The following is a 15,894-nucleotide window of genomic DNA, read 5'->3' as shown; positions in this document are numbered from 1 at the left end:
TTTATAGAAGAAGAAGAAAGAGGTGTTCTTTTGTTACTGTACATTTTAGGAACATGGATTTGCCTGTTTTCTTTGTGATATGATGTGTTTTTCATTATTGTCTGACATAATAAGTGGCTGTTAGAAATGTTTCCAGGAAATAAAGCCAAATGCGCGTAACAACTTGGAGGTTTTAAGCTTACTTGGTTTTCATTATTTTATGTAACCGCTATCTGCACTTATTTGCTTTTAGGGCAAGTCCTGTCTTTACTATCACGGTGTTCATAAACTCAGTGAACACCATGCTCTACAGTCTGCACATAGGATGTATCAGGCTTGGGACATTGAAGATTTAGTGAGCCTGGGAAAGAAGCTTCGTGCCTGTGCATATTTTGCAGCCAGAGAACTCATGGTGGGCGCAGATATTGTATTTTGTCCTTACAATTATCTCCTTGACCCACAGATACGGGAGAGCGTAAGTATATTTGTAAGAAAGAGATTGCAATAACTGAAGTTAAATGGAAGTTAAAAAAGAACATAACGTTCAGTGGCCATGATCAACTGAAATCCTATTTATATCCAAACTATTATCTACAAAGTAACTCCTGGGTTAAAGGATTTTTTTCTCTGTGCCCTCCCCCCACCCCGCATTTCTGTATTCCAGGTAATGCTTCCACTGGTCTCATACTCTAGCTGATCAGTCACATGTTTTTTTTCAATCAGTGGAAAAGAAACCCTTGCAAACTTCACAGTTGTTTGGTTTGTGGAAAGCGTAGTAGGTTCAGATTATAGTCATCCAGGCTGAGATAAGGCTCTCCCACCCCCATGTTATTTCCTGGGTTACTGAAATTGGATCAAAAAGCTGAAAACTTTCTGTTGCTTGCACTGTGGTGCAGAACATGCACTTTTTTAACAGGATCCTGTTAGTTGCTGCTTATTGTTAATGTCTTTCACTCTGTTTTACTAGATAATAATTTTCTTTTTTAGATGGAAATTAACCTAAAAGGCCAAGTAGTCATTTTAGACGAAGCCCATAATATTGAGGACTGTGCTCGGGAGTCAGTGAGCTACAGTGTTACAGAATGTCAACTAAGAGTTGCTCGAGAAGAGCTTGATTTCATGGTCAATAACAACATCAGACAGAAGGATCATGAACCCCTACGGGCTGTGTGCTGCTCTTTGACCAAGTAAGACAACTCTTTTTAATTCCATTATATCAATTAGTATTTTTAAAATTTACATTTAGATTCCTTTCACTGATGCAATTTACTGGTTATGATGTTGGATCAGATAAAATGCAACAGAGGTATACTTCAGACTACTCAGTCACCTGATTTGTGTTCATTTAAGGAATCCAGAGGGGTTTGAGCCATTTAAAAAAAATACTCGTCTTGAAGGGAAGCACTGAAATTCTGTTTTGAAAAGTATGTTATGCTCTTGAATGATGTGCTGTATGAAGCTCTGTATGAAAATTTTACCAAAGATAAATAGTTCTTATCTTTCACATGCTTCTGTTTGCTTATTTGACAAATACTAATAGCATTATTTTGTCAGAGCATTAATTAGTTGACATTTATAAAATACTTTCAGAGCCTAGGACAGGAAGTGTTGGGAACAGGTTGGAATCAGGTTGGAATCTGATTGGAATCTATTTGGAACAGATTCTTCATAGTTGGAAGTGAATTTATCAGTCATGCCCTTTGTTTTCCCTGTGAAACAACTCAAACTTGAGCAAAGAGATAAAGGTCTGAAAAATTGGGGTACATGCAGATTCTCAGAAGAGACTTGTTGAAGTCTTTAGAGAATTCAGGTAGCAAACTCTTTGCACAGAGTATGCACTATCCTCTTTGAATTTCTGATTATTCTCAGGCAAAAGATGTCCAAACACCTAATTATTTATCATTCTTTCTCCCTGGACTATGTCAGTAGAATGTGGTTTTGATTATTTGCTTTTGTACTGAAGTTGAAAACAAGGATGTGCTAAATCTCTTAGTATCTGCCTTGTTGGAACACAAGCATTGTGGAGTTCAGTGGATAGAGAAATATGGATGATTGAGGGAGTGGTTTTGAAAGCAAGAGTTGATCAGTAAGGCAGAAAGAAGCTGAAAAAATACAAAATGTTCTGCTCTTCTCTGCTTCTTTCTGCCCGTGTACCCATAAAGGAAAAAGAAGTAGGAGCTAAAAAGAAGGTATAACCCAGAAACTATGGAGACAGAGTTGGAAGGGGAGGACCTGAGCAGAAGTTAAAAATCATGAGAGGGGATGGAACAGAAGCAAATGGGCTGGGGGCAGAAGCTCAGGAAGGAGGGAAACAAACAAGGGGTCAAGGGCCAAGAGTGTATTGGGTGGAGTGGGAACATGAGAAAGTTGAAACAACGTCAGAAGAGTCTGTCACCACTAGAGAATTTGGAATTCAGCTCTGTAGCTCTTAATTTTTGAACCTTTCTTTTGAGGGATCCATGAACTGAAAGAGTTCAGAAACACACTGCTAATGAAACCTTGAACAACTAAGTCAGCAGAGTAAAAGTGAATAATGATACAAGTGCCTTTGAAGTTAACTGAACTCTGATTCAGTGCATGTCAAATCATCATTTTGTTGCATTAGTGGTTAGTGAAATAGACTTCAGGGTACACTACAGCAAGTAGTTCACCATTTTTCCTATCTTTTCTCTATTCGAGAGTTAATGTTTATGTGTCAGAGAGACAAGTGACTTTTGTTTTTCTTTTCTGCAGAAGCTAATTCTCCTACCTGGGATATTTCAAATGTTAAATTTTAGTAAAAGATGAGAACAGCATGGCTGGAGATTTGATTGCCTTGAGCTTTTTAACCTTATCAGAAAAACTAAGGTTGATTGTCTTGGCAAATCTGCCAACAGCATGAAAACCAGTTGTTGGAAAGCAGAAGACTGGGTGTAAATGACCAGTAATTGGTAAAATGCTGTTGCATAGTGACATGGCTTTGCCAAATGCATGGGTAATTAGAAAAATCTTATTTCAATTATAAAGATCCTGAGCCCTCATTCCAGAAAGCACTTACACATGGGCTTAGTGCCACAGAGGTGCTAAAATGACCTTTCTGAGGAATTTGAAGATACACCGATAGAGGTATAGTGGCAAGCTTTTCTGATGAGATGCAGATTAACCAGGACAAATTACTTTGTTCAATGGAGTAAGCTGTATCAACAATGGGATTTTCTGATAGGGAGGGAAGGAGCAAATATACTTTCTCGAATTGAAGGCACGTTTCTAACATTCGTTAAATCTTTTCCTGAAAATATTGCATACACCAATTTTCACTTCAAAACCATAGATATCTTTTTGGGAATCAAGCTAATTTTATTTGTGCTTACTGCTTTACTCTAAAAATAAATAAACAGGTATTTCAAGTAAATGCTTTAACGTTAGATTTAATTGGATGGAGTTTATTCTAGATTTTGGGTTTTTTGTGATGTTTTAATATTAGGAAGGTTGTTGTGTTAAGTTTGTATTTGCATTCATAGCATGATCATGAAGGTGTTTGAAGTTCATAACAGGGAAACAGAAGTGTTACATTTTCTGAAATGTTTTATCTGTTGTAAATCTGTTTCATTTCTGTCATAGTGGCCTCTTCCTAATTTTAGCTCCAGGTCTTTTTGATGTTACGTTTGAGGAAATGGGGCAGAGTACTACACTGGTGAAGTTGTGCCTGTGTTAGTGATCATCATTCCTTAATAAGATAAAGCAAATTATAGCCAAAGAAGTGATTGTCATGGTGGTATTTATGGGTTTTTGTTTGCATTTAACCTGGCAAAAGGAAAGGTTTTTAAATTGTTCCATTGATCAGATTATTTGCAGTGACAGGACAGGAAATCTGGAACTGAAACAGTCACTAAGCCTTGTTGCTTTAGTCGATAGTGATTAACTGATTTTACAGATAAATATTTTGAACTGTTGTAGCAATGACAGCTGTCTTTCCGATGCTTCCTGCTGGTTGATGAAACAGACAGCTTCGGCATTTTCTGATAGGAGCAAGCCTGCCTACTTTTCTAGATGGAGGGAAGGTCTTGTAATACTGTAGGGATGATGAATGACACATTCAGTTAGAGAAAATTTTAGCTCTGCCACAAATGAGATAATCTGCACGTTCAGATCATGTTTTTAGGAAGTCCTATCACATTTTGCCTTGTCAGTACAATGTATAATTCTGCTTAATTTTCAAGTTGTAGCAGAGTTACAAATACCTGTAGGTAGGCTAAGGTATGTGCTTTTTATTGCCCTACCTTTTCTTACTGTGTATAAATAAGTACTCATTTCTGTATAAATATTATAAGTACTCATTTCATGCCTCAAGATTTGTTCTTAATAGGAAAGCCTGCAATTGACAGGGGTGATAAGCCAACTTGCATCAGTTAGAGTAATAATGAGTGGCTTTAAAAGTACAGCAGAAATCTTTCTTAAATGAGCCTGACATTATATCATAAGAACAGATTATATTTTGACCTTTTTTCTTTATTGTAAAGATATATGATGATAAAATAGAAACGTATAGGGACAAGTTTTTCTCTCACTTCAACGAGCTGCATCAAGAGCACTTCCATAGAAGTTGGTTCAACAGTGAAAAACTGCCATAAGGAAAAGCAGAGTCTCTCTGCTCAGATGTAGTAAGATATTTATCATCGTCATAGAAGTCTGGTACAATTTTTGAACTTTGGTTTGGTTTGTACCTGCAAAGTATTTCTAATTCTCTAAAATTAATGCTGAAATTATTTCTGATTTTTCCCTTTTTACAGCTGGTTACAGGAGAGCTCTAGTCAACTAGTAGAAAGAGGGTATGAAACTTCCTGTAAGGTTTGGAGCGGAAAAGAAATGCTCACCATTTTGTACAAAATGGGAATAACTGGTATTACTTTTCCCATTTTACAGGTAATGTTGTATGCTATATAAATGAGTACCAGAGTGCATAATATTGATTATGTTAAGCATCTTAAAATGTACATAAGTTAAATACTAACAGATCTTTTAATTTACTGCAATACTGAAAAGCTGTCTGAAAATGATACATGATGAAAACCAGGAATAATCCACTTGAGCTACTGGAATTTGTAGAGAATCAATGTTTTAAAGGATATAATTGATCATGTACAATTATTTAAATTGAACCACTGGGAGTCAGTGATAGTTTTGTCTGTTCTGTCCATCTGCATTTTTATTGACTGTTGAAATGTATTTACCCTATTTTCAAGTTTCTCTCTCCTTTCTCTGTAAGCTGTATGTTAAATGCATTGTTACTTTTCCTTTCCAATTCTTTCTTCAGTCTGACTTCATAGCTATCTTAGGTGAACTTTTAAACCAGTATGCTGATAGTCTTGTATCTGTATTAGTTTTGGTTTTGAGAAGATACTTAGAATGTTGTTGATGTCGAATTTGTTTGCTTCTTATAGAAACATCTTGCTACTGTCCTGGAAAAAGAAGAAAAAATATCAGTGCTTGGTAAAGAGGAACTTATTGAGATACCAGTTGTGAGCCCTGCCACTCAGATTGTGCTGAAAGGGTTATTCATGGTTCTTTTATGTCTTTTTAAAGATAATGGCAGGTCAGTGTAAATACATAGCCCAAGCTGTGTGGTGGTATTTAATTGAGCTGCTCTGCCAAACTGCCTCTTTCATTTGTGTACACCTCAGGTATGGTGTCTGGCTTCTGAGCAAAACTAACATTTCGGAAAGCTTTGGAAAATCTATTTATGTGGAAAGAATTTAAATACTACCAAATTATTTTTTCATTCATAAATGAATTCAAATATTGAAGAAACTTATTTGAAGGTGTAAATTTTCTTGATTTGTTGCCAAGTTAAATATGCATGGGTTTTGATTTTCTACATAGCACTTATTGTTTGACTGCCTTGGTATCTTGACTACTAATGCCAGCCAGCAGTTACTAAAAATTTCTGATTTAAACCTTATTTTTAAGTAGTAATTATTGTAAAGTTTCACTGTTTTTTCAGAAAGTATAAAATTATTTTTTATACTTAAATTGTAGATGAATTGTAGCAACACTGTCTTTGCTTTGTATGAGCTTAATGCTTACAGTTTGGTTGCTTAAATGTAGTTTTTATTGATATTTCTATATCTCTATATAGGTATGCAGATGACTACAGAGTTGCTCTACAACAAACTTATGCTTGGATGAATGAAAACCAACTTGATGTTTCAGATACAAGTGCCTTCTTTACACGGCCCAAGCATAAAAGGAGTTTGCGGCAGAAAACCGTAGTCCGCATGCTAAATTTTTGGTGCTTGAATCCTGCTGTGGTAAGCTGACTGTGAAGTAGGTGGCCTTAAGTAATTTGAGTGATAACAAATACATACAAGACCTTAAAGTGATTGCACTGATTTTCTAAATTCCTTCTTTTCTTTCTGCAACCTAGGCTTTTTCAGACTTAAGTGATGTTAGAACAATTGTTCTGACATCTGGGACACTCTCTCCAATGGATTCATTTTCTTCAGAGCTTGGTGTGAAGTTTTCTATTCAGTTGGAGGCAAATCACATTATTCAGAAGTCACAGGTAAACTTTTGCATCATTGTTCCCTCTCCTGAGGTGTAATTCAATCCATTGTAAAAGAAATTGTAAATTCAATCCATTGTAAAAGAAACAATAACTTGCAAATAAAAATGATGACAAACCCATTCCGTAAGTAAAAAGAAATATACAGAACAGACTACTGCTTGGATTAATGCAATTGTAAAGTAAATTTTCAAATTAAAAAAGGGACAATTTTTAGACACGTACTCCTCTGGAAAAGTTGAAGTCATGCTATTTTGGTAGTAGCCATGTTGTATATCAGTTATTGCACTTTCTGTTGTATATCAGTTATTGCACTTTCTGTTTTTAAGTACTGGAATTAATTTGTTTAGAAATATTGCAATATTTTCCTTCACACTTAAAATTCCATTATTGAATCTAATGTGATTTAATACAGTTTGTGCCATGTATTTTAGAATTAACTTTTACAATACAAATTACACCAGGTTTGGGTTGGCACCATTGGAGCAGGCCCTAATGGTCGGAAGTTGTGTGCCACGTTCCAGCATACAGAGACCTTTGAGTTCCAAGATGAGGTGGGAGCACTTCTGCTTTCAGTGTGTCAAACAGTTGGCCAAGGAATTTTGTGCTTTTTGCCATCCTATAAGGTAAGGAAATCTTAATTCATGTTCTTCCTCTGAAACCACACACACTCTATTTGAAAACATCCTGTGTAATCTTTTGTTTTATGCATCAGCATATATAAATGCTTATAAAATAAATATATTGTAATAATTGTATTGCAATTATATTATATTGTAATTTCTAGGATCTCATATTGGCTGGCATATGAGTTTGTTTTCATGAAAAAACATGTTCACATTTGTATTCAACAGATGTCTGTATCTTAGTTAGAGTACAATTGTTTTGATTAGTTTTACCAAAAAAAGCCACACTGATCTGCAGTTTTTTCTTAAATTGTTTCCTTGAATGTTTTGAAATTATTTTAAAAAGATCTCCTCCATATAAGCACACATCATGAAAGGAAACTTTATGTGTATAATTCAGCAGCAAGAATGCCTTTGCATGTTCTTTGTATGCTATTTGAATGCAGTATTCATCCAGTTAATGTCTTTCCTTGTTTCTTGTTCCATTTCACTGCACTGGAGATTCTAGTATATTTTTCCTGAGTCCGGGGAATTGCTCACTGGCATTGGCTGAAAGGAATCAAATTTCTCAATTTCAAACTACGTAATATCTAATGTCACTGGCAACAGATATGCAATTATGGTTAATCTGTACCTCACAGTATAGTTCTGCTTTCTTCTGTATTAGTTCTTACTGTTATTTTTGGTCAGCTCTGAGGAACAGGAATATAAACCTGCAATTCTGTAATTCATGCCCATTTTTCTTGTAATGCTTGCAAGAGTGTGAATTTTTTTTTTTTCATTTTAAATGATCATTTAGGATTTAAAAAAAATCCTCTCAACAAACAAAACAAAAACCTCTCAAAAAACCAAACCCCCCAAAATCCTACCAAATGGAACAAAAAACCCAGCATATGGAAATAAAGGTTTCAGACCATTTCCCTTATCTCTGAAGTTCCTTAATAGAGAATATTTTAAAAAATGAAATAGAAACGATTTCTTTATTTTTACAAACCTTCATGTTAGCTTTACTATTTAACTGAGGTTACAAAGCAAGGGTTTTTTCTTCCCTGGGTGTCTATGAAGAAGTGCAATTACTGACAGTAACCATTAGGTGACCACATTAGACCAGGTAATGTACAGTCACTGAAAAAAGCAGATTACTGGCTATAAATTTATTTAACCTAGCTCACAAAACTATGCACTTATATGCAAAGTTAATGATCTGAAAATAGATTTTGCATTCAGTTTATTTAAGAATTTAAATGGGAGCATATTTCAGTTTTCAGTATCATCACTTTTCTTTTACTAAAGTGTATAATGTTGAACTGTATGTGATAGTTGATCTTATATATACAGACCTGACAAATATTTATGTAAGTTTTTGAGAATAGTAATCTGAATTGAAAGTATAAAGAGACTTTGTAATGACATTTAATAAAGAAGGAAAGAGATTGCTGGACAGCTCTGGTACCCTTCCCCCTCTCACTGCCCTTATGTTTTACTGAAAGGTCATCTAGCTAAACACATTGAGTGTTTTGGGTTTTTTTTCCTTTGTGGGAACACTTCCATGATCCTAGCGAAAATATTGATAAATATAAATTGCAGACAATTGAAGGATGATATTTTAAAATGACATTGCCAATATTTTTCTACAGATGCCCTTTCTCATTCTACTTCTTTTATTCTGGATTGAGTTGCCTTTAATTCTGAGATTAATATGTTGAAAACACAGAATAATGTAAGCATAAGCATGTTAGTACAGGGAAAACAAGGTATTTTTCTTTCATCATCATGCAGAATATTGCTTACCTGCACATCTGCATTTCAAAACTGATTTTCAGAGATTTGCATGGGGAAATTGCTATGTCTCTTTAAAATATAGCAGCTTCTAAGGAAACTGTTCAAGGCTATCAAGATCTGATTAATATACATGGTTGTGTACCTCACTAAATTAACTATTATGAGTTAAGCAGGTTTTTTGAGGGCTCAACCTGTTTTATGAATTGGAGTTTCAACTTTGGAATAAGTGAAAAATAAAGTCTTTTTAAATGTCTGGAAGGCTGAGGGCAATGCTCTGAATTTTGAGTACCGTCTATCCAGGTAATTTGATGGAGCTTGAATTTAGGCATGTACATTGGATTTCAGTTTGGTTGCACTTACAGATGCATTTTTCAGTGCAACATTCTCCTTCAGTTTTAAGAATTTGTGGCTCAGCAATGATGTCCTTTTGCTCTGCACCTCTGACAGAAGCCTGAAGCCCTGCTTCTTGGATGGCTATGTCTGTTTCAATACCTCGCTTTTAGCACTCATGCTGCACATTTTTACCTGTTTGTCCAAAACCTCTTTGACAATTATCCCTAATTATTTTGCTTTGTAAATAAAGTTAATTTTATTTTTCTGGAAAGCCCAGAATTTAGTTTAACTCAGGTAGTAAATTGTATGTTACTTTCCGTGTTTATATATAAGGAGAGTGCTTAGAGAGAGAAATAACATCTTACTGCACTTTCATTCATTTCGGTTCACTTTGAATTTCATAGACTTTTGTTTACTTTAATAAAATATAGGTATATTTCTTTTTTGTTGTAAGAATGGTAAATCAATGCTTTTTGACCTCAGTTTATGGGAACAGAAAGAATGGAAGGTCTAGCGCTTGCCACAGGAAAGCAGAAGCTGAGAACCCTGCCTGACACAGTTTGTGGTGAACAATGTTGGGACCCTAGAGCTAGCACCCACGCAGTGTTCTCTTACTGCTTGTCCTGTTACTCAGAACTTCATTACACGATGTTGGAAATAAAATAAATTTATGACAGAAATAGAATGAATAATACCATTTGAACTTCCCATTGTGGAATTTAAGGGGCCTCCATGAGTACTATTTATTTCTCTATATTTTGTCTGGAATTTCAGGTTGCTTTGTATACATTAAAGAAGTAATCTACCAATACTTGGTGAAAATGATGACCCCTGTAGTCATGTTAGAAGTGGAAAAACAAACTCTGGCAGAAATGTAGTGATTTGTTTCAGACTTCTGAAGTGTTTAATAGAAAATATATCTCGTACTTACCTGGAAGATATCAACCTACTAGAAAGTTTCCATGTGCAAATAAATAGAGGGCAAGTAAAACTTCTAAATGTCCACATTAACCTAATCATAAAATGAGAAAACTGGATGCTGCTTATAGAATGTCTGAGATAAATGTTATGTCAGCAGAATATGTTGCATGGGAGCTAGCATTTTAGTCACATACTCCTTCCAGTGCTAATGCGTTCAAAAAGCATCCATTAATGGCTTGCATTTTTCTCTATTAGCGTTTCTTCAGGTAGATTATTTCCTGGGAGATTCTAGATTTCTTTGAAGAAGCTGTCTACTGCCAGGAAGAGGTAGTAGTCACTTGTCTATATTTTGTTCTGGAGTGCCCCTTACAACAAGATGTTTATAATCTGTAGAATGTTATTCAACTGTTTTGTAAAGAATTTAAAGTCCACAACATTTTAAGCCTGCATCCTTTCCTAATGATAAGTTTAAGAAAATACTTTGTCAGGCTGAGAAGGTACTTTCCAAAGACCTTTTTACCTAATGTATGAACTGCTGTTACTGCAAAAAAATTATGAATTAAAAATAATTCACCTGTTACCTTCCTCTGTGCCCCTCCATCCCCTGTTTTGTTTGTTTTGTTTTGTGGGTTTTATTTTTCAATCAAAGCAGCTGTAGCAGAAAGAGCTTAGTGCAGTTTTGTGGGAAAAGTCTGCCACCCTGTTATCTCTGTGTAATTTGGAATTACTACATCCAATGTGAATACGAAAAAAGCAATAATAGAGAAACTTCCCTTTATCTTAATCAGGTATTTGAATAAACATTTTTCATTGAAGAGTGACTGTTTAAAATATACATATCGCAAATATTTGAGATTAATAATGCAATGGAGGAAAATGTATGGATGAGAAGAAAACAATGCATCAGATATACATCTCCACATTTGATAAGTGTCTTTTTATGTTATGAACAGCTGTGATGCCATGTTGCATAACTGGGATAATCTACAATAACATACAAATTTTTATTGTCATTATCAGGGTTCTGGCACATTGACTTTTTTAAAAATAATCTGAATCTTAACATTTACTAAATTGCAAACCTAATCATTTTTAGGGCTACTAAAACTGGTGATACTATGCAACAAAAATGCATTTATGTGAAAATCAGTAGCAACTCCAGCAAAAACACTCTATAAAAAAGAATATCAGAAGGTGAAAAGATTACTCAGAAATCTAAGATGCTTTTAAACAAGATTAAGATAAGGACCATTAGGGTTCATGTTGCCGACCTGTCTGCATTAAGATATATCTTGCCTGGTGCCTGCATCTTAGATGATTCATTCAATATGTGTCATATCAAAGTCAAGGTATCCAGCAGGGAGAAAAATGCTAATGCTTATAAATTTTAGTGGTAATCCATCATGATGAATTAACTGACCTTTCTCTAGTAGCTTTTTTTACAAAATAAGCTTTGGACAATAATGTTAATGTTGGTGTTTTGGTCGGGTTTGGGTTTGGTGTTTTGGGTTTTTTTTTTCTGTGAGGCATTGTTGGTTAATTTGTATCTGCTAATTGTTGAGCCGTAACTTGGAAGTAAAATTTTTAAAATAACATAGTTGTTCAAAAGGGTTTGAATGACTGTTTTCAACAGTAAAACTTATGAACTGGTAAGTATTCTTTGCTTGAGAGTCCAAGTTTGTTTACTACTTTTTTCTTTCTCCTATATCTTCAAGATGTAGTGTTCTCCATTGATTGAGATTAATCATATTTCTTTTGTATCTGCTTTCCTTTACAAAGCTTTAACTTTTGAGGTCAAATATCAGTATTACTCAGTAGTTGCACAGTGTTGCTGTGTATTTTGCATTATACTGTATCAAATAGTTTTGTAGAGGGAAATGTCTTGGAAAAATGAAGACGATTTCAAGAAATACTAGCCTTAAAAGATAGAAACAGTAACTGCTTTGTTGTCTGTCTCGTGAACCTCTTAGAAGTGGCTGAATGATCTAAATCTACATTTTAAAAATTATTTGCTATACTGTCTGTGAAGTATTTGTTTCCAAATGTCTGTAAAATACATGCTTTTTTTTTTCATACCAGTTGTGTTACTGTTTTAAAATGCAGGTGACCAGTGTTTGAGATTTATAGCTATGGTGCTGTATGAATTTTACCTCTAATGAGTAGTTAATTCCAAAAGTAGTGAAGATAATAGAAAAGGAAAAGAAAACGAATACAAAATTTTTAAGTGTTTCTTATATTGCATTAACATTTATTCTTTTTGTATGTATAACTTCCAGTAAATTAATGTTTTTAGGAGAAATTAGTGGAGAATAATGAAAAAGTAGCAAGACTTTCTTACAACTAAACAGTAACTGCTGGAAAATTGTTGAACTGTCTAGAGCTTTTGCTGTGTACTACAATGGTTCCAAGGGCTGTGGAAGAGTAACTAACAAATACTGCGTTGGAACAAAGTGGTCTAAGGCATTTGTTTCCTAGAGCACTTTTCTTGTGGATGACCTTTTTTTCAGACTGACTTATTTCTAGTGAAGTTAGTTGGTATATCCTAAAGAATGTTCTCATACATCCTATATTAAGGGGTGGTTTTGAGTTTTGTTCTTGTTCACTAGCTCTTCACTGGGGAGCTGGAATTGAGGTAGAGAACGACAGAACAGACAAGGTAAAAAAGGAAACAGGAATTACAAGGCTAATTGAAAGCACTGTTCCATTATTGAAGTAGCACTTTGGTAACTAAGGGTATAATTTAAAAGCAACTAAAACCACAAGAAAATCTTTTTTAGGTCACTTTATCACAGATGCTATTGAACTTGAGGTTTAAATATAAGGGTAAATATTTGCAATACAGTCAGCTCTAACAACAGTTAGTTGTTACTTTTCCATGCAAGTGAGTATGTAACGAGTTTTATGTACAATAAATCTGAGACCAAACTATTCAATGTCCAATCTTGAATAAATCTGGCAGTCTCAATCCTACTGCTAATGAACAAATACCCTTCATCGTAAGTTGGCATTGCCGTGTACTGTGTTAGTTAGGAAGGCGGAACTATTAACAGGTAGGTACAGACCAGTTAATGCTGCATTGCATTTGCTGTCTTCCTTGAGACTTTTGGGGTAAGGTTATAATGATACATATATAGTAACTTTTGTCACTTGCAAAAAATAAATGCTGAATTTCACATTTGAGTTTCCATGTATCTCATAATTTTAAGAGCTGCTAGTTTGGAGTTTAAGTTCTGTCAATCGCATCCCATTTTCCTGTTCTCTTGGCTGATCATGTTTTCTTCAGTGAGAACAGACAGGATTGGGTGACAGCAAATCCATTTGGACTGGAACACCTCTGTTTATTGTCTTGGCTCCCTTTCCATGTTTAAGGTATCAACCAGAGCTGTAGTGAAGTTGCAGACAAGCGCTGTTTACCATTCTGTTGACAAACTGTTCTTGGCAGTATTACACAACTTTAGGCAAGCAGGCCTTAACAATACTAATTAACGCTGTGAGCAGTGTAGAGCATGGCAATAGGTCTAACTTGTGCTGTTTTCAGACAGACTCAGAATCTTCAGGTTCAGTCTAGGTAGTTATTTGGAATAACCGGGAGGGACCTCACTTTAACCTCTGACTATGGCACTCTTCTGCCATTGCACAGCAATGTGTCTGCATTGGATGTGAGCCTGAGTCCTTGAACACACTCTCTTCTGGCCTGGACATAAATGTGCCACCCCTATATATGACAGGCTGAGGGAGGGATACAGTTTCAGTATTAGTTCTGAATGTCTGGCTCTTCTTAGTTGAAGACAGACCCCTTAGTGAGATTTGTGTGAGGTTGGTAGAAATTTTTTTTTTTTTTTAAGTAGTCTATGTCAGAGTGGCAGAAAACTAATTGGTCATAACACTGAAAAAAGAACAGAATGTTTTCATTTCTAAAACTTTCCTGAAACAGTTTTGTAAATAAATTGTAAGAAACCCATTTTTTCTACCATCAATAAAAAAAACAACACTGCCTTCAGACAACTTTTACTTATTTAATAAATTACTTCAATAAATTTACAAAAGATGGTAGTCTGTTTAGCCAGGCCTATTAAAAGCATTAAGATTCAAGCACTGGCTGTTAAAATGAGTAAATGGCAATATCACAAAGTTAAACAAATGCCAAAAAACATTTTCCAGAGTACTGGGATTGTAACAATACCATTAATGAGGGCAAAGAGGTTTTAATGCAATTTGCACATTCTAAAGTTTCAAAAAGAGGTTTTGAGTTAGTGCATTATTAATGTTCTGAACATCTGGAACTATGTAAGAGCCATAGACATTGAGCAAGTGCAGGGTTTCCCCACTAGGTCTGATGCTGACTGATTTCCTCCCTAGCGAAAAGCTTGTTTTAAGAAGTTTGAGACAGTAAAATGACAATATCCAGATAAGAGATAAACATTCCACAGTGTCTTTTTGCTTGTAATGTATATGGAGGAAAAATTGGAAACCATTAGGTTTGTGCAGTTAAAAGGTGTATTTGAAATTAAATAGGAAAATAGTTATTTGCACCACAGATGGTTGCTCTGTGGTGCAGTCGTACTGATTGCAGAGTGCTTATGTGAGGGATTGCCTAGTAACATTGGGTGGGTTCCGTAAGTTTCCTTAAATGTTTTCTGTTAGGTGTGTTTAGGTATAATATGCAGGGATAAATGCTTTATCAAGAGTAATGTTCTCCTCAATATTCCTGTTGGCAGCTGTAGGAGTATTTTGAGGAAGAGATTTACTCCTATGTGTAAATATTTGCAGGATGTAGGGATCTGTTCACACCAAGTACGTTTTATGACACACATTTGTTCTCTGAAGTTACATACGCATTAACTTTCTGCATAATTTTAATGTTAGAGAATGTAATTTACACTGTTACAGCTTTAAAATGATACAGGAAACAGAAGGTTTCAATGTGTCATCTAGTTTTAGATGCTTTAACTATAGCTAATATCCAACATCACGTTCATTGGGATGAAAAGAAAGGAGGCCTTTAAACAGGCTGGCATATCAGGGGTAAGTTATGAAATAATTGTAAATTAATAATGATACTCACTTTCTGCACAGCATTTGCTTTCTGCTCTCAAGGGAAAGGAATTCTCTTACTCCAGAAGCCTTATTTGTTTGAGTCAAACAGCTGCAACGGTGCTATTACAGTGTGTAAGAAACCCTAAAAACAAGAAAAGACTTTAGGGAATAGAATTCTGTCATCCTTGCTATCTCAAATTATGTGCAAGTACCTAACAATAAAAGTAGAGCAAAATGATGGAAGAGTAATTAAACAACACGTGAGAAGCACTCTGTGTCTCTTTCCTGGCACTAACGACTCTGTGCAATGCCCCCTGGAAGTCACTGGCGATTTTTTAGTGACTGCAGAGGGCTGAGGTAGGGCTCATGACACTGAAGTGACCCTTTGGGGTTTTTTTTCTTTTTCTTTGAATAGAAAGGCTTATTGGCAGATTCTAAAGCTGTGGGTTTTTGCCTTACTCTGCTGAAAATCTTAGTAAAGTGATTTCTGTCTGTTGAGGCATAATTTAGGGAAAATGTCATCTAAAAAAGCCAAATTCTAATGACTCAAAAACTATGCATTTCAGCATTTGTACCTAATAATTGTAAATGGAATTTTGTTTTACTTGTCCACTGTTGTTTCTTCATTGATTGTTTTTCGCTCTTACTCTGCACTGGTAGTTTTCTTTCTGATCT

General features: G+C 35.1%; 1 protein-coding gene across 3 annotated transcripts in view; it reads left to right on the top strand.

Annotated features, from left to right (window-relative positions):
• Positions 1–15,894, top strand: part of BRIP1 (BRCA1 interacting DNA helicase 1) — a 63,531-nt gene that overhangs the window by 11,502 nt on the left and 36,135 nt on the right. For all 3 annotated transcript variants that reach the window (XM_069790984.1, XM_069790985.1, XM_069790986.1), the window contains 7 exons: positions 233–454; positions 967–1,166; positions 4,749–4,881; positions 5,400–5,551; positions 6,095–6,266; positions 6,383–6,520; positions 6,985–7,146. In XM_069790984.1, coding sequence (XP_069647085.1) covers positions 233–454; positions 967–1,166; positions 4,749–4,881; positions 5,400–5,551; positions 6,095–6,266; positions 6,383–6,520; positions 6,985–7,146 — 1,179 coding nt within the window. The remainder of the gene's footprint in view (positions 1–232; positions 455–966; positions 1,167–4,748; positions 4,882–5,399; positions 5,552–6,094; positions 6,267–6,382; positions 6,521–6,984; positions 7,147–15,894) is intronic.

Source organism: Haliaeetus albicilla, chromosome 9 (genome assembly GCF_947461875.1).
Source record: "Haliaeetus albicilla chromosome 9, bHalAlb1.1, whole genome shotgun sequence".
Taxonomy (NCBI): domain Eukaryota; kingdom Metazoa; phylum Chordata; class Aves; order Accipitriformes; family Accipitridae; genus Haliaeetus; species Haliaeetus albicilla.
Note: the sequence above shows the minus strand (reverse complement) of the source record. Positions and strands in the feature narration are given on the sequence as shown.